Source organism: Ammospiza caudacuta, chromosome 8, assembly GCF_027887145.1.
Source record: "Ammospiza caudacuta isolate bAmmCau1 chromosome 8, bAmmCau1.pri, whole genome shotgun sequence".
In the NCBI taxonomy this organism is placed as follows: domain Eukaryota; kingdom Metazoa; phylum Chordata; class Aves; order Passeriformes; family Passerellidae; genus Ammospiza; species Ammospiza caudacuta.
Window position 1 is genome coordinate 19,574,134 of NC_080600.1, and position 19,214 is coordinate 19,593,347.

Consider the following 19,214-nt stretch of genomic DNA (forward strand, 5'->3'; position numbering starts at 1 on the left):
TCTTGGTAGAAGTATACACATTGTATAGGAATGTGCAGTTCCCTGCTTGTCCACAACTGACTGAAAAGAACACGTTTTTCATGCTACATCTCTTTGATCTTCACTATTTGTTTGCTCGTTATTAAAAGTGAATGTTTGCTTAGGGGGCTTTTGTTGTCATTACCCCAGTAATGCCTCATTTGGGTCTGTAGCTCCATGTGATCCTGTGTGAACCTCAGCAAAGCACACCCCTGTCTAGAGTAGAAGTCAAGCAGCTTGCTGGAGCCTGCTGCAGCATAGCAAGCTGAGGAAATAGAGGTGTCCATACTGTGTCCATAGATATTACAGAATCCTGGATTTTCTGCCTCCCCGTCAGAATCAGACAATTGCTCAACCTAAAAATGTTTGTAGGTTATGAGAGTCTTTCAGCATTCCCATATGTCTTTCCTCATGTTACATTCCTCACTAGGTACCCACCAAGGGATACTTATCTGAGGTAAGATACTGTTTTTTTTTAATTCTCAACTGGTACAGTCTTTACATTTATACTCACATTAATTTAGATGACTGTCAGAAAAGATGGAAGTTGGTGATTCTCTCTTCTCACTGTGTTGATACTGCTGCTAAACATTATTGTAACATTAGCATCTGGGGCTAATGGTAGTACTGTTCACAAACCTAACTTCAGAATTCCTCAGAAATCACCTTCTGGCTGGAAGCTGCCTTGCTTTGCTGCCAGGCCAGCAATGGAGCTTGTTGTGACCCAAAAATATGTAAGCACTGTTTTGTTGGTGATCATAATGTGATGATGAAGGAACTAATTTATTACTTTGTATGCTGGGTGTCGTGCTGCACAAGCAATCAACAAGTATGGGATTCTGTTGTTACAAGACCATGGATTTATCTTATATTGATTTAGGCATGTACTTCCACAAGCCATTGGTGATTCCCTTCCCTGCTAGGAAAGAAAAAAGCTGTAACCAAAAAAAAAAAAAACAAAACCAACCAAAAAAACCCAAAAAAAAAAAAAAAAAAAAAAAAAAAAAGGCAAGCCAATCACACCACTCTATTTCTCATTAGGTTGCTGTGGTTCTGTGGTTACACTGTGTTTTCTAGTGACATCAGCAAGGGCTCTATAGTTCTTGAACAACTGACTGTTTTGGTACTTCTTTTGCTTGAAGAAGAAAAATAGTTGAAGGGGGGAAAATATATTTGGCCATTTGCATCTTTCCTTCTAGTTATTTTTTCATAAGTAGGTGATTAGTGCTAGTGGTTCCAGAGAAGACAGTGGTGATTTTATTATTAGCTTTATATCACACAGGTACAAATTGTTCTAGTTGATATGGAAACATAACTGGCTTTCCACAATGGAAATAAACATTTCATTGTTTCCAGACTTTGAAAACTACCCTAGAGATCCCCTTTGGTCTATCTAGGTTTTCCCGTTGATTTTCAAGGCTCTTTGTGTTGCTTTGAGTTCTTCTATTTCTTCTGTAATACAGAACAGCTGATCATCCTTGTTAATGTGAACTCAAAAGTCCATAGGGCTTCAAAAAGTGACAGAGTAAATTCAAGGTAGAGAAATCCCTTGAGGCTGTTGAGGACAAATTCACCACCCTTTGAAGTGCCTGAGCTGCTGGTGAAGGAGGGCTGGAACAGTATTTTAGGAAGGTTTCATAGGATGCTGTCATTGGTTTTATACTCCTTCCTGCCATCTGCTCTTGGGCACTGCTGTGAAGTGGACAGCTGCTGCTGTGTCTTTTAGCATCATTCCCACCTTTTTCTGCCTGCCTGCTCTGTCTGGTTGTGAATGATGCCTACAGACACTGTAGTACTGGTTTTATTCGTATTCATTTATATTGTAGTCTTCCTGATTATTGCAAATAATGATCTTACCACATATGAAATAAAGAGTTACTGCTGCTGTGCTCTGTTAGGCATCAGTAGAACTGAGAGTCTTTTGGTATTCCCAGTGAGTTAACAGTGATTGCAGCAGGATTGGGAGCCAAGGGCACAGGCTGCTGCATAGTTCACCAGTTTCAAAAAGATGAACAATGGTACTTCATGATTAACTACTTACAAACAGTACAAATGAGATGCATGACTGCAGTAGGTGTGTGACTTGGGAAGGGGAAAGAAAAGCTCAACACAGTATTACCAGCACAGATAAAACTCCAGCCAGAAACACATTCAAAATACCAGTCCTTGGTAGGTGGCAGCACCTAAATCATTGGTTTTCAGATCAGAGATCTTTCTTGCATACAAAAGAATGGTGCTTGTTGGTTTTGATCCTTAAACAAACTGTTCCTTCTGTAACAAAAATCTGCTGGGTAAAGGATGTTTAAGTGTCTGAAAATTGTTGAAAGCAGTGATTCCTAGTTCTGTTGCAAGATAGATTCACAGTACTCATTACTAACTCTGCTGCTGATCCATGCTGTAACAGGACAGTGTTGGTAATGGCATATCCTCTATTGAAATCTCCATGGACTTTATTGCAACAAACAAAAATATTAGTACTTTTGCTATTAAACTTGCAAACTTTCAAGGTAAGAATTTCCCAATCTGTATCAGTACAAAATTGCCACCTTTCATGAATTATCAGTAGACGTCAAGAAGGTCTGCCAGCCTTCCAAGTTTTCCACTGAAAGGGCAGAGAGTGAGGATAGTCAGTGCTCCAGGTATGCTGCTGCCTTTGGTGTCGGATCAGACACCAAAGTGTGTGTCTAACTTCCCAGCAGTACCACAGCCTTGGGCAAAGGCTTCTCCCTCCTGTCTCTGGTGCTGAACACAAGTGTTACTTTGACCCAAGGAAGGTTTTGGCATGCATGGTTTAATTGCTGCATTCACACACGTGTACACATGCACAGAGGCTTTTTCAGTAGGTGGGCATTCTCTGTATGAGCTTTCTGGACATTTCTAGTTAAGTGAAGGTGACTAATTGCATCAACTCACCCCTCACTGGAAAGTGTTAGCCTTGTACTCATACATATCTAAGAAGAAATCAGGGCAGGAACTAAAGAGGGCTCTGCAAAACTTGTAAAATCTTGATTTGAAATTTTGCTGGGGTAAACTTTTTAAACATTTTATTACAAAAGGGCCAAGGGATCTCTAGCTATCACATATCATCAGTGCATCAATTTCATGCTGAAAAAGCTGAAAGTAGCACTTTAGCAAAACATGAAAATATTTTCTAGACAGAAACAGGCAACTCTGATTTTCTGATAATTTTTAGGTTTTACTTCAGAATAGTGTCAAGACAATGTATTGCTGAATAAGTGACAGGTTTTGTCAAGAGTTTTTTTGTAATAAAGTGTGGGTTTAGATATCAAAGGAAGCCTCCAGGCATACTCAATATCGAGTTGTGCATATTTCATAAGCATATTTCCAGATTACCATATTTTATTGTATATGTTTAATAGATTTCAATCCTCAATTTACTTTCCCACACTACCTGTTTCACATGCAACAGGCTATTTCCAGCTTTTGTTCTTCCAGGTGTGGTGCAAAGACAGCTTTCTGCTGCACCTAAATATTTCACTAAACTTTATCATATTGTTACTATTACATGACAAGTAAGATTTGGTGACTTATTCATGAGCTTAGAGCCACATGAACAAGCTTTTAGTGTGAATCTGATAGTTGGCTGCATGTGCCAATGCTTTTAGTCCATATACTGGCCTCCATGGCTATTAAATCAAGTAAATGAAGGATTAAGTTAAAAGGAGTTAGAAAGACCCAAATAGGTCTAACTGGCAGCATCTATAGTTCTATTTTTCCTAACAATGACTTGAACTTGGAATCATACAATGGTAATCGCTCATAGCATAATCAGATGAAAAAAGGCTGACTAGTCAGTCATTGAAAAGTAACTGGACCTTCATTAGCCACTCAGATGTCACAAACAACACAGAACACTTCTGGTTTAATTGTAAGGTGGAAAGAGCAACAGAAGAGTCTCTGCTACATTTGGACTAATCTGGATTTTTTTATATAAAACTTCAATATCTTTTTTCTTTACAGTTTTAACACTCACATCTTTAATTTCTGTTCTTCTGCAAGGACTAGACTTAAATTTTGTTTTAAATTCCTACCTAAACTGAAAATCTGAAATTTTGACAAACTAGAAAGTTGAGAAAAAATAATTTTCTGTTTGGCAAAAAGAGCTCTTTTGTTAAGAGTTTGATATAGCTAAATATAAAGTTAAACACTATTTCAAAGAAGTCCAAGTATTTGATACAAAAATACCAACTAATTTCCTTTTTTCCCACAATCTTTCTATACACAAAAATTTGCCAAAATAAATATTAACATATTTACTGTGAGTGGAAGAGGTTATTAAATTCAAGTACTTCATGTCTCTAGAGCAGATTAGGTGCTGAGTGTTCTGTGTTCTACATGTTGAAAAGTAAACCAAGAGCATCCATGTTGCTGAATCTAAACCAACTTTTTGAGGGAGAGGCATTTCAAAAGGTGCCATGTTTGGAGGTGCCATTCACGCTGTGTGCACCCAGGCTGACTCTCTCTCACTTCCTGCAGCCTCTTCCTTTTGCTGGCTGATTTCCACGGGTGCTGTGCAGGTTGTTCCCTCTCCTGCCAGTCATCCACCCTCTGGGTAAGACACAGCCTGCATCCCCTTCTAGTCCAGAGATTTGTTGGATGAGACACAAGCAATCAGGTCCTCTGGAGCATCCAGCACTGGAAAATAAACCAAGAAAACAGATGCACACACTTAGCATAGGGAATGCCCTCCTTCCAGGAAACAGAAAGCAACTGCTGAAGGTGTATTTCTGACTGAGGCATCTGAAGCACCAGTGAAGCTTCTCTGTCAACTCCCATGAAAGAACCCCACCTTCCTTGTGACCAGTGACAGTAAAGCAATTGCTGTATTTAATTAAAGTGAAGCCTGGTATTTTTTAGTCATAAAATATGAAGTAAAAACATGATAAAAAATAAAGCAAGTTTTTCTGAGAATTGCAGTATAAAGGATGACATTAATGTGAGGAATTTTTTACACCAGCTATGTCCCTGTGCCTTACATAAGAGAGAGGGAACAATATGAGTTTGTAACCTATTGGTGAAATTATAATAATGATTCTATGTTATTGCAGAGAGATGAAGAGGGAAAAGAGCTTAAGAGAGGTTTTATCTTAGTGAGAGAGTACTATAAAAAGACCAGACAAATAGTCATATATACAGTATGATATAATTAATTAGTTTGGCATTATGAGAGAAAGGAAAATATTAATAATTTGTGAAGCAGACAGTCATCTTTGCTACAGAATTAAAAGTGAGAAAGCTCTTATAAATGCTACCCACACAATCTAACACCTCACCAAAGCTCAACTATGAAACCAACTTATTCTGCTGATTAGTGCTGTTCTAGCCATCTTTCCTGCATGTAAAACAATAAGTCAGCCAGTTATGAAGCTGTCGAATGTTTCTGAAGTGTCACTTACCAGAAAGATTTGATAACTTACAGAGAAATGAACTGTTTTTCTTCCTGATCTTGATTAAGTACTGCTAACATACCACGTTTTGTGACAGTTTCAATTGTGGATTATTTTTGGTACTTGTTTCCCCACCACCAAGTATTTTTACAACTTTTATCCGGCTCATTGCATCTACATTTTTTATCTGTATGATGCAAATAAATTGGACCACAGTACCACCAAGACCCTTTGTAGCACAGGAGAAGAGAAGGCCTATTTTTAATCACCTATTTGTTTGGCTTCAAATGAAGTAGAAAGATGACAATAGCAAGAACTAGCAGCTCTGTCTAGCAGGTACAAAGGCCACCTCTGAAAGCATGCAAGATGAAAAAAGCTTATCAAAGCTTCTATGGAACTTCAAACACCTCAGCTTTCCCCACACAACAGCACATGGAAAGAGGTATCTGGAGTTCAGCTGGAGGCCAACAGAGACCCAACTTTTAATGTGACTTTTCACAGGGAGGAAGGATATTGAAATATTTCTTAAGCTGATGATGTTGCAAGTGCCCAGCACTAAGTGCTGTGGAAGTTAGTACATATCAATCCCCTCATGCTTTCCAGTTTGCAGAGGGAAGACTTTCTAGTTTGCACAAAAGTAAGCAGTACTTCTGCTGGCCCCTTTCATCACTAGTTCAAGGAAGTTACAAATTCCCAAGGAGAAACTCTACAAACAAGACTAAGGTGTAGTAAGATAGCAATCACCTATTCAATATAGAACAGGATTCATTTTTTGCCTGTGTATACTGAACTATAAGAGTTTTTGGGGTCTGGCTACTGAGTTTCTAGTTTGAAAAAAACATGGAGTATTTGCTCAGTGTATATATTTTTATTTATATAAAACCAGCAATCCTATATTTTTCATGTCAGTGGCATTCTTGGCCCAAACTTTAATATTCATATCCTATAGAAAACCTACATCCCAGGCACTGATCTGTCTGGGAAGAATAAAGCACTCTGCTGCTTGTTCCAGCTTTCCACCCAAGCTGCTGCATCGCAGGCTAGAGCATGAATGTCAGTAAATCCCACCCACAACACAGCATAGTCCAACAGATGCTACCCAGTTTCAGGTTTTCCCAGTTGTGTCATCTATGCTGTTAGAGGATGTGGTCTTCTAAAAGTATCACCTATTGGAATCATGTGATTATGTGAGAAATTCCATTTTCTTTGAAAGCAAGGTCTTGCTTTTTGCTGAATGAAGCAGACCAAACTGGACGTTTTCATATGCTACTCTTTAAAAACAGCAGTCAGAAAAGAATGAAGAGGAAAGGCCATCAATGAAGAAACTGAGATCTTTTCATTCAACTGAAACTTCATAATCACTAAAAATGTTCAGTGAAATATAAAAACGTGACTATGATTAAGGCAGCTTGCTATAAAAATAGAAATAGAAATAGAATTATGTTTGAAAAGTCGAAAAAGGAAAGAATAGTGAAATTTTGAGGAGGTAACAATCTTTTAGTTCATGGAAACATCTGCCATATTACCTTGGCTGCAATTACTAATGATTCCCAATGAAGTTTTGTCCCTTTCCTAAACTTTTCCTTGCTTCCCCCCTCTAGTAAACAACAAAAATTTTTAATCTGCCTTCAGGCACAATTTTTAAATCCCCTTCCTGCAATTTCTAAGACCTTTTATCAATAACTGTTATGTGTAGGGACCCCACTGCTTAGCTGTGATAGAAGCTACCTCAAAATAACTTTTCCATATTCAAGAAAGAATGCAGTTTGCAAATGTCAACAATAAATTGGTTTCAGTAATGCATAAATCCATCTGCTATGCACCAGCCTTCTTTGGTTTGGATTTCATGTTACAACTCTTAGATACATCATCTGATTTCTGTTTATGCCTCTCCTAGAGGGAGAGCTCTTTAGTCATGGTTCAGACTGTTCCTGTCACAGGCAAAATCATCCATTTTCTGGTTGATTTTTCAGAACTCACTCCCCAGCAATAGTTTTTATCTAGTGAAAGCCTGTTATATCTTACTTTCCAAGGTACTTTGCCTCCAAACTTTACCTCAGCTCCTCACACACATACATTCTTTGGACCTGCAAAGCTCAAAATCAGTACTGAAGCCAGGAATTGTATCAGATCTGTTAGGAGTTACCTGGCCAATGCCAGCACTGGTTATTGGAAAACAAGAAATTAGACCCAAGGGAGTCTTGAGCAAAAGCCAGGACATTAGGAAGGATAGCAATAGGTCAAAAGTGTCTGCTCTTGCATGACCTAGGAGTCCTTGATGATTTTTGTTAAAATTTATTAAGTATCTGTGGAAAATAGCATTAATGGACGTTCCCTACAGGCATCAAGGCCTGACAGAGTAGTGAGTTCAGATTCATATATTCCTTCAAAGAGTGGGAAATCTCTAAACCTAAAATGATAGACTACTCATTGCCTACTCACAGAGTAGCTGTATGGGAAACCTTTTTCATAGGTTTTTCTTTGTCACATAAGACTCTGATATTTGAAAATGACAAGGAAAGAAATAGTTCAGATAAAGAAGTGGATGAAAATGAAAGTAGAATATTGGAGGCTGGGAGTGGTGTATGCATATGCCATTGTCTTTGATGCAGACCTGTATACCTGTGAATTCCCACTCATCCAGCCAGAAACTCACACTCTCTGTTTCACAAACAGGCTGACAGATCTCCTAAAGAGGTGACGAGCACATCAAAAGAAGCTCTTCCTGACCATACTCTTCCAGCAGTATGGTCTCATAATTTGGCTATCCAGGTAAGATACTCAGTTGTGTTTTAAAACTCCCCATTCTAATGAGCAGAGTTCTGAGACCAAATCCTTTCATCTTTGCTTTGCACATTCTTCCCAGAAAGAGTCATGGTTTCCTCTTTATTGCATTTTCTGGGATGTACACTGATCTAGCATTTTCACCTTTCATTTTGGTACTGATGTGATCTCACTTGTATATATAACAATTTTGGAGTGCTGATAGTGAAAGATGCTTCTCCCTGCTATCAGGGAAAAGCACAGACCTTGAGGTTCTGGGAAGCATACAGGACAATGGAAATTTCCTGAGGTCTGGGCTGTGCCCTCACCAGAGCTAGCTGCTGCATGAACCATAGGGAGATAGATATTTATATCATCTCTGCAGGTACTGAGGCTCCACTCATCTCTGTAGTGCCAGATATGAATGATGAGAATATCATTGTCAATTAAATCTGAACTGAAATCTGACTTTGGTCTTCACTGCCACATCTGCTGATTTGAGTGCACCTACTACCCTGCCAGAAAATTCAAAAGAGGAACCTGGCTTAGAACAAAAAGTAATAAAGCATTATATAACATTCTGCTCAGTGGTAAGGAAAGCCAAAGAAAATTAAGCACTACAGAAACAAGAGGAGGTTGGAAAAAGTAACAACTAAGGATGAAGAGAAGATCAGAACAGAGAATCTGGGCAAAGTAATTTCTTTGATAATTAATAAACACCATAATTTTAGAGATTAATAAGATAATTAATAAGAATCAATAATTATTTAAGTGCAGGAGGCAAACACAAAATGTTGCTACTACCATATGTAAGACTGTTGTTTCTGTTCTGCTCTCCCAAGACCTTCACTATTCAGCTATTTTAGTAACCTGTTAGTTACTTATGGCAGAATGCTTCCCTGGTTGCTGCAGATTGAATGTCTCAAGGAAACACAGGTGTACCAAAAGGAAATTGTCCAGGTGGATGCAGAAGGCCTAGTTATAGTCAACTTAGTGGTCAGAAATAGAGGTGAATTGGAATATGCACAGGTGCTGTGGTGACACAGATTCACAGCCAGCTGTGGCCAGATGTCATGAGGTTGTAGATACAGATCCAAAGCATCTCTTCACCCAGGAGGGATAACCTTGGAAAATAATGAACTTAAACTGCTTTTAGATTGCTTAAGAAAAGCAAGTATAGAGAAATTTTCAAGGAAAGGAAATAAAAGAAACAGTTGATTCCTGACTAGAGCTCAGACACATGATTCACTACTTGCTATGGTGGAAAAAATTGCCCTGGATAATTATTCATGCTTTCTACAGCTTCTGCAAGTGGATCCATGAGTCAAACCTATTTTTCATCATGGAGTCATGGAACACACTTGCCTGATCAGACTGCATCTGAAAGGGCAGAAGTTTAGTCATTTTGCAGTGACAATAGATATATGATCTTTTACCATTTTTTATCCCTAAACACTGGATTGTGAAAAATTGGGGGGAAATACCAGACTAATGTCAGAATACTAAAATACCTTGAAAAGAAAGATATGTCATCAGATGCTACTTTTGCTTAAAGCAGCACTTGTATATCAACACTGAGAGAGCAGTTAGTACCTGCAAACACTGGCAAATTGAGAATGTGAATGTGTTTTTGCCCAGTTGGAGGTGGTGCCAGATGAATGGGCAAGAGATGGAAAGCAGACTAAAAGAGCTATGAGATTAGGTGTTCTGGGAGCTGCTGCCACTACAAAAACATAGAATAAAGGGCTCTGGGATTTGGCTGCACAGCTGTGCAGCCAAGAAGATGGATTCACAGCTGTGAAACAGGCACATGCTGCCAGTGTTTTGGGTTGCAAGGTGAAATTTTGATAGCAAAGAATCAAATTAATAGGTAGTAGCTGAGAATTCTGAAATTGTTTTAAGCTCCAGTAGCTTTGTCTGTTGACTGGCATTTAGTGAGTGAGAGTGTCGGAGTGGTGCAAAGAAAACAGGATTTGAAACTAGGACAAGTTTTTTGTTTAAACATGTACAGGAGGTGCTGTCAAAGACATTAAAGCTACCTTCTGCAAGTGAGTTACTCTGATGGAAGTGAAAACATGATTGGTAGAGTGTCTGAAGCACATCCCAGCAGCTGTAACTAGACAAATAGAACTGACAGATTGTAATGGTGGCTGGCTGAGGAGGAGAGCTGAGAACGGAAGTGTTGGCATGAGCACACAGGCTGTCTCTGAAAGGCAAAACACAGGCTCAGAGAGGACAGGTTCATGTTGTCTTCACTGCTTTCTAACATGTAGCCACTTCCTGTTTCTCATTATTCTGAGAATGGTGAACAAGAAATGAACTTGAATTTGGGCAAAGCTTCAAGGTTTTTATTGAATGGTACATAACTAATAAACAAGATTATACACTGTCAGTATTTTCATGGAAAATAGACTTTTTAAACACAGCAACATACTTCTGCCTTTTGGATAGATGCTAATTTAGCATTTGTAAAACACAAGGCCCCAGCAGAGCTGGAGCATTCTCCCAACAAGAGGGCTCCTGCTGGTGCCTTTTCTCTAATCAAACTGTCAGCGCTGGCTGCGAGACCATCAGTCAGCTCCATCACAGCACTTCTGGGACACAATCTCAAGAGAGCCAAGATCAGGCTTCTAGAGCAGCAGTGTCATCAGTGCCAGCCTATGGGGAGGCCTCTGTGTCAGTACAGAGCACTAATGCCAGAAATTGAGCTAATAAATATCAATGCAGGGCAAAAAATCAACATTCCTTTGTACATTAGTGTGCTCTCCTACCTCACCCCCCCAGACTTGTGGATCAGCCTTGCAATGGCACACAAGTCTCTGTCATAATAGTGTTTGTTTTGGTTGATCAGTAGGCATGATGAAATTTGACAGTAAGATGCTCAACTGCAACAGCAATAGCTCTTAATGCTACACACTTCTATATATACATATTACATATTGGTACAATACATCTCAAAAAAGTCAATGGCCTAATGTAGCCATCTTTATGTGATAGGGTTAATCTTCAAATATGAATACATATGCTATTTATTGTCCTCCAAATCATTGAAGTTACAAAGAATATTCTCTCACCTTCCTGTGTGCCTTTTGTAAAAAGACAGTTAATTTATTTCTTTAACTGAAATGAATTAGCAGACACTCCATCCCAGCTAGGAAATGGTTTCTCTCCTTCCTTGTTACAGTTAACAGTGATATGGAATGGAATCACTTTTTTCTCTAGCTTTTCAGAAGGCATTTTCACATAGACTCCAGTAGTGAGACATCGTCTTCTCTTTATCTGTAACATATGGGAAGAAAGTAAATAAACAGGCAAACACAGCATAATCATTGAGCAGCACATTTTAGAGAAACCAATGGATATTCTTCCTTTACTGAGTAGAATGTATTCTAGACACCTTTCTCTGCTTCTTAATAGAAGATCTGTTAAGAGCATTTGATAGAGGATCAGGATGTACAGGGGCTATTTATGCAATGGGGAAAAAAAGAGTCCTGCCATTCATTTAGCTCTTTGAAGGTGCTTCTGCTTCAGAGTTCAGTGTTGGTTCAAAGCTAGGAGTGTTCACACCTGACAGCTTCATTTACCTTCTAGGGACAAGGACTGATTGAAAAATCATTGTTTGGTTTCAAGCTCAGGTTCATTTCTAACAGACTATGAGTGCTGCAGACCCCTGTGAAAAAAGGCAACCCAGGCTTACATTTTGCATATTTTTGTGCAGACATTTCTAGCTGTGAAATTAGAAATGCTTGAAGTTACACTTCCCCTATCCAAGGAGAAGGTTGTTTAAATTTGCTTTGCAGAGGTGAATGATGAGAAAAGGAAAAAATTAAATTCTGGGATTTTGTGTGACTCATTTGTGAAGAGAGAGTACACGTGAAGACTGTTGCCTTCAATCCCAAAAGCATCCAGGATTTTGCCTGGTTTTAAGCATCCAGCCCTATGCCAAGGCTCAGTCCAGCTGATGGCAGCTGGCTGCTTTCTAGTATGCTGGCAACACAAAGGAGCCATAAATAAATATAAGTAGCAGGTCCAGCAAGTTCTCTTGTTTTGCATTATTGTAATAACATTGCACTTGCAAAGTGGAGCATCGCACTGGGTTTGTTCATGGTGTTCTTCCCTGTTCTCATTTCTTTCTCCTTGTCCTCATCACAAAAAGGGGCATTATTAGCAGAAGGGGGCTGAGTTGATGGGACTTACCGCTTTGCCCACAAGAATGGCTGAGATGATGATACTGTAGAGAAAAAATCCTGAGGCAGTAGCTCCTAATACCCAGAGGTATATGGCAGTGTCTGGACAAGGTTCTGGATCTAAAACATATGATATCACACACATCACGTCACACATGAGTCGCATAAGGAAGGCCCTAGAGTCAGTGAGTCAGTCTCTATGCTGCTTTTCTCTAGCATGTGCTATCCAAGGATACCACCAGGACTGAGCTCTGGGTCGCTGCCTACTCAACCTCCAGTGAAAAGAGTTTTTATCTGTAGAAGAGCTCACATCTTACTCTGACTTTTGCACTTCTGTATCTAACTGCCTAGACACAGGTGTACACTGCATGGTGTTGCTTATGCTATCATTCCTTGGGTATGACTTTGGGCATCTGCAGGGAGACCTGGAAGGAATAAGAGCTAATCAAGATTTTCAGTGCTGAAACCAGTATTCACCCTCACTTCTTACAAACAGAACTCTGAAGACCTTTGAGATATAATAGCTGCTCCCTTAACTTGGAAGTATCCCAGTACTGTGAACCTGCTTGCCTTACCAATGACATAGAGATGTGTGCCATTTCCCTTGTTCATGAAATAGGGTGGGGGGTACATCCGCTCCATCTTGCAAATGTAAAGCCCGGTGTCATTTGCTTGCAGGCCAGCCAGCGTAAGGGTCACATTGTTTTGGCCAGGGGTAACGTGGCACTGAATGATCTTTTCCACAAAGAATGTTTTGAACTCCATGGTGTATGATGAAGCACAGATTTCTGTGATCTGGTCACCAGTCTGTTTAAGCAAAGTCACTCGAATTTCCTGTGCATTCCCGATGTTCTTGTATTTACACACCAAGCTGGCAACTCCTTGCCTGTTGGCCAGCACAATTGCTGGCTGAGTCACTTCCATTACTGTAAGGAAGTAAAGAGTGTGATGGTAAGTGAGCAGTCAAGAAAGGATCTGGAGTCATTTACTTCAAACCTGTACAGTAGGAAGGGAGTTCTGCCACTTCCTGTTATCCAGTATATATATATATATATATATATATATATATATATATATATATATATATATAAAATAGGGTGATTCCTTGCTGAATGCTGTTTTCAAAGAAGGGACTCCAAGACCACAATTCACATTAGCAGTGCATTAATATTCTTTAAAAAGCTCAAGAAATGCTTTTATTACTAAAAATTATATTATAAATCTCAGCAATTACTTGTTGCTTAAATAGTAGTTTATTTGGCCCACTTAGGCAAAAAATGGCTTGCATACTTTAGTTTTCCTCAACACCCTCTTCTTAGTATACATAAGAAACTAAAAAAAAAAATGTATAGATGATAAGGTTGAAATTTTTAATTTAAAATCAGACTTTTAAACCACAATTTCTGCCTAGTAGAAATATATTTACATTTAGGAACACAAATGTTGACATCCTATATGGAACATGGAACAAAATTATTTAGATAACAGTAAAACTGAATAGAAAATCTGTTTGTATACTTTTGTTTCCGATCTTTTTTCTCCTTACTTTTAACTAGCTACTCTCAAGCCACAGTATACACAGCAACAATATATTTCCCAAGCTAATATAACAGCACATTACAAAGCCTGATGAACAGACTGCAAAAAAAAATCTTAAGGGGTAATTACTGGACCATGTACAACCTCACTGACAGCTTTTTGCAATTTCTATATTCTATCATGACACATGATGGGATGGCACTGTCTTTTGCTTTAGTAAGCTGTGAGGACTCAGCGTTGTTTTTTAATCTCATTTTATATCAGTCCATTTTGGGGCAGGGTTTATCTTGTCAGTTCTGCAATGCAAGAATTCCAGATGAAGAGTAGAATTTCTCCATGCATTCAAACCCCTCTACCCATGTTATCAGCTGTCACAACTTCACTTGCAGGGCCTGGTTTTTCAAGATCTTTTCTTCCTTCTTGAGCTACTCTGAATGTTGCCCAGTGTCCCTCAAATAGTACTGCTCTAAAGTCTGTGTCTGGTTTTCCAGACATCTTGCAGTGCACCAAGACCTCGCTCCCATTAGTCCTGTGTGTCACCCTGTTGTACCAAGTCTGTCTCCTGCAAGGACATGAAACTGAAAACAAGTCAAAAACCCCAGATACTTGCCTCCTTCATCTACCCACCTTCAGCAATGGCAGTGGCTGTGCAGAGAAAGCCCACGGTGACCAATATTGAGAGCATTCCTGTGCTGGGACAGGCTGAAGGTGCTGATGCCCTTAGAGTTTAAGACAAACTGGAACTCTCAGGACTGGAAAAGAGGTGACACCTTTCAGGATACTGAATCTTCGAAATGTTTGAACCCACACAGAGCCAGTGTGTATATATAGCTTTGATCCCAGATGCTGTACCTGAAAGTAGTATGAAGCTTTGTTTTGGTTTTACGAGAAAGGAAGCAGTGGGTTTGATTAGTACGTGCACAGTTAACCTCAAACAGTATGAACAAAAACAACTATTCAGCACATGGAAAATATATATTCAATCTGAAACTGCCATCCATTCTGCTTTAAGAACTGTGGGAGGAAAGGTAATCATCATTAGAGCAGTTCAAATCCCTTTGGAGGTGCCAGCTTGCAGAATCATAGCACTTAATATTTTAGCAATCATCAGGTATTTCTGACCAGGACAACAAGCAGAGAACTGTACTTCTGCCTAATGTGGCACAGTGAATCCCTGCAAACTAGACTTTTTATGGAGGACTTGTTTCCACCCCAAATTTCTTTGCTTGCTTTAATATTAGTGCTTTTGATGTTTAAAAATTGCTACCCCTTCTAAAAACTGATTACACTTGCAATTACTTCATCTTTTTGTATCAGCAATGTGACTTGAATCATAACCCAGCCTCTTTAAGCTTTCCTGTTTCCAAGAAAAAATTATCTAGGTTTATAGTTAATGACTTCCACATCTACACAGAACTTTGCTACCTATGGACTTTACTGCCTAACTACCTTGACATCAACGATGAAAAACACTGCAGGAGCTTTGATTATTGCTATCTCTGCTTAGAGCACCTGCATCATTTCAAACCTCAGTGAAACAGGTTTTGCTCATGGACCTTTTAAAAATCATGTAGGCTCTGAAAATTGTTCTGCTTTTTTATATTATAAGCTGTCACATCCCTGAATCATTGCCTAAAGAAGTCCATAAAAATGAGAGGTCACTTCAGCTATCCTGAAGGTCGGCATTCTTTTTTTTTAACCCACACTTTGAGAAGTTCTTTTAGAAGGTGCTTCATCATTTATATATGTAGATCTAGTAGATTGCAAAGACCTGCTTTTGCTCTGTGACCTAGAAAAATTAACAGCATTAGTTATTGAACACTAGCCAGCCCAATCCAAAGATCCGGGATAAATACTTAGTCTTCAAATCACATAAATAGTTAATGATGTAAATAAGCTTACTGCTTCCATGCCTAGGTTATGCAGTATTTGTTTGCAATGACAGGTTGACAGTCGTTTTATTCTTAACCAGCATTCAAAACAGAACTGATTATAAAAATGCTGCTATGGGAAAATGAAAAACTGCACCCTAATAATGCTGCTATGGGAAAATGAAAAACTGCACCCTAATAATGAGACAGGCACATATTGTATTACTGGTTAGACGAGCTTAAATCAATTTTAATATTAAATGTAAAATAAATGCTATTGCAACATCATGTACCAGAATATCAGTGAGATTTATGGCATGAAATTACCAGTTTATGCCTGACATTTTCATATCCGGAGTAGTAACTAAATTATCTGCCCTTTGTATCTTTTGGGCTTGGGTTTTGCATGCAGTTAAATAAATGATGCATTTGAGTTTCATCAACTATGGTGTCATCTCCTGATAATTGATTGAGAATGCTAATTGATGGTGCAATTAGCCACTAAACACTGGCAAAGAATTGCCATGTAAAGCTCAGTGCTCATGCCACACATACCCATGGGATCTTGCCCTGCTAGAGTGACAGGCAGCACTCTGGCACTCCTCTCTCTCTCCTGTTTGAGACTGTTCTAGCAAGCTTTGTTTCCAGTGGTACTCATCGTGTTTCTTGGCTGTTTTGTCCTCAGGATGTATTTTCATATCCACAGCTTTTTCCTTTTTACCCCTGTTCCTCCTTAAAAGCCTTGTGTTATGATAATTAGTTTTCTAAGTAAAGCACAACATGTGTCCCTTTGGAGTCTCTTGAAGTCGTCTCTGTCTTCACTGCCCAAGTGAGCCCAGGCTGCCTTTAGTTATCCCTTCCAATGGATGATTGCCTTGCCATGGTGCCCTCTACCCTTCCTAATCAAACTTTGGCTCTTGAGTTAATGTATGCAGACAGCACGTAGATTGTGCAGTAGAAGAGATCTTTTTCCAAATAAGATCTCACTTTCACTGCTCCCATCCTTTCCAGCTCAGTTACAGCATGGAACAAGGTATTGATAACAGAAGGAGTTCTCCACTAAAATAAAATCCACAAAAATCACTGGGGACACTTTTTCTGTCCTCTGTGTCCCTTATCTAACTACTCTTCAGCTGGTCAAGAGTCTCTGGACTTCTGCTTGCCCTTCCTTCCCTGAATATATCATATGAAAAGGCCATGCTTTGTGGGCTAAAACCACTGGACCTATCTTACCTAGTTACTGCACCTTCTTGTCTGTGTAGTCTGGAATCTTCCTGTCCTGGCTCTTTTATCTTGGAAACTCTACATCTTTCACCATTTCCCATGAATGGAACCTTACACATGGTCTAGTGGCCAGACAAGGGAATGGCTGAAAGAAGAGCCCTAATTTTGACTTTGAAATTCAGGTCTTTAGAGTGAAGTTATTCCTCAGGCTGTTTCTAAAAGCTTGTGCTTTGTGCTCCAAAAGACCAATGTGATATCCTTCTTCCCTTTAATGCACTTACTTATACTGTAGTTCTCTTTGTTCTTAGGGGTGTTATTAATTCCCATGTCACAGGAAACCTTTATAGTTTACATATGCTACCACAGCAAAGTGTCAGAGCAGGGGAGAGGACTGAGGGCCTTGCAGTGCAAAGCTGCAGAGCCTTAAAAAAGGGGGTTCATCTTAGGAGTGGCTTGGACTTCACGACCTCTTTGAACTTAGCTGAGGGAGGAACATGCAGTTTTACACTGGACTACACTACTGTGATTACTCAGATTGCTAGGTAGTTAAATAACTAGGTTTCTCATATGTTTCTTTCTCATTTTGGGTTAGTCACTTGCATTCTAGTGATTTGGTTTTCTTCACTGAACACTTATTAGGGCAAACCTTCCTGCTGATACCCTGTCAGAATTCCCATTGCAAAATGTTTTTATTCACAAAATTATTTTCACACTTGTAAGCCTGTCTCAGGATGCCCATGTTTTTTTGCTGTGACAGGAACTTGCTTGGTAAATTGCTTGAGATGTAATGGGGAGAAGAAATTCTTATAATTTGCATAAGTATCTGGTTTCAGGATATTATGCTAAACTCAAAATGTGAGATCATGTCTTACTATGTTGAACAGTTCACGTTTTTACCATGTTCGTTTGCCACAAACCTATTGGGGTTTCAAAGTGCTCTGTCATTTGAAAAAAATCCAGACCTCTAAGTGGTATGGCTGAAGAAAAATTTTTTTGCACAAAACAAGAGGTAAAGAGAAAAGGAAATAACAGAGTGACTGGAAAAATACTGTTTCATTACCATTAAAGGACTAAAACCTGGTTAGTTTAAGTAAAGGCCTAGATATAACCAAGTTTGGTGGATCAGACTTAGTTCCCAAAGGAATCACAATTCACATCACAAAACTACTGATTTTTAAGTCTCTCATAATTGTTGCCTTTTTCTCAGCTTTTAACCTGGTTTTGTAAATGCTGCTCTCCAGTCCTAAGCCTGTTCCTTCAATCCAGCCTCAGAAAAGGTGAGAACAGCATTAGCTGAGGAATTCTCTTTCCACTACTTCTTAGGGCACATGGGGTTGCTGCTCTTGTGAGCTTCTGCTGATGAGTAGATTGTCCAAAAAGATTTGAGATGGGGGTGAATATCTGAGTGTCCTTTTTCTTTGTGATACAATCATTTTGGGTTAGTCACTTGCATTCTAGTGATTTGGTTTTCTTCACTGAACACTTATTAGGGCAAACCTTCCTGCTGATACCCTGTCAGAATTCCCATTGCAAAATGTTTTTATTCTTCTTTTCTGGAAGCTAGGCTTTGTTTCCCCTACAATAAAGTCAATTATATCCAAGCTTTCCTGATATGCACAGCATCTATAATTGTCTAACACAGAGGTCAAATTTCTTCCCAACTTTTTAATGCTGCCAGTTCTCAGGTAGCCTTGAGTGTCTGCATTCTAGCCCTTACCTTGCTGGGTTTGCTACATGCTATTTGTCTTAAGCCATCTATGTCCCAGTAGCAACCAGGTCTGCATGAATGTATTGCCTCCACCCCATCCCTATGCAGTTGATGGTCAAAATGTAAGATCTGGGATGTATGGAAAGAAATACAAACAGAAGTAAGAGGAAATAGAGATGCAGGACTGAGAAACACAGGCAAAAGGTCTTCACACACTGCCTTCCTTATCTTCTCCAGTTTCCTGCAGGGGGTTGTGTCAAGGGAAAGATTTTAGGACAAATTTTAACAGAAACCATAAGTGTCTTGGCAGATGTTTAACAACTTTCCTTTACTGCAAGGAATTTTCTGAAGAAGAGCTCCACATATTTGTTGTTTCTTGACTAATCACTTGGGATTGAGCATGGAATAAAGCAGGTACCTTCACCTCAAAGCAAAGACTGAAAGCTAGTCTGTTTTCATGAATAAGCAGAGAAGAACCAAAGGAACCCCCAAGTCT

The 19,214-nt window shown here is 39.2% G+C and overlaps 1 protein-coding gene across 1 annotated transcript; it reads right to left on the reverse strand.

Annotated features, from left to right (window-relative positions):
• Nucleotides 1-11,297: 11,297 nt before the first annotated feature.
• Nucleotides 11,298-14,600, reverse strand: CTLA4 (cytotoxic T-lymphocyte associated protein 4). Its single transcript, XM_058809893.1, has 4 exons — nucleotides 14,543-14,600; nucleotides 12,952-13,302; nucleotides 12,387-12,496; nucleotides 11,298-11,468 (listed from the first exon to the last, which is right to left on the reverse strand). Exons 1-4 carry the CDS (start codon nucleotides 14,598-14,600, stop codon nucleotides 11,298-11,300), a joined length of 690 nt encoding a protein of 229 aa, XP_058665876.1.
• Nucleotides 14,601-19,214: the final 4,614 nt, after the last annotated feature.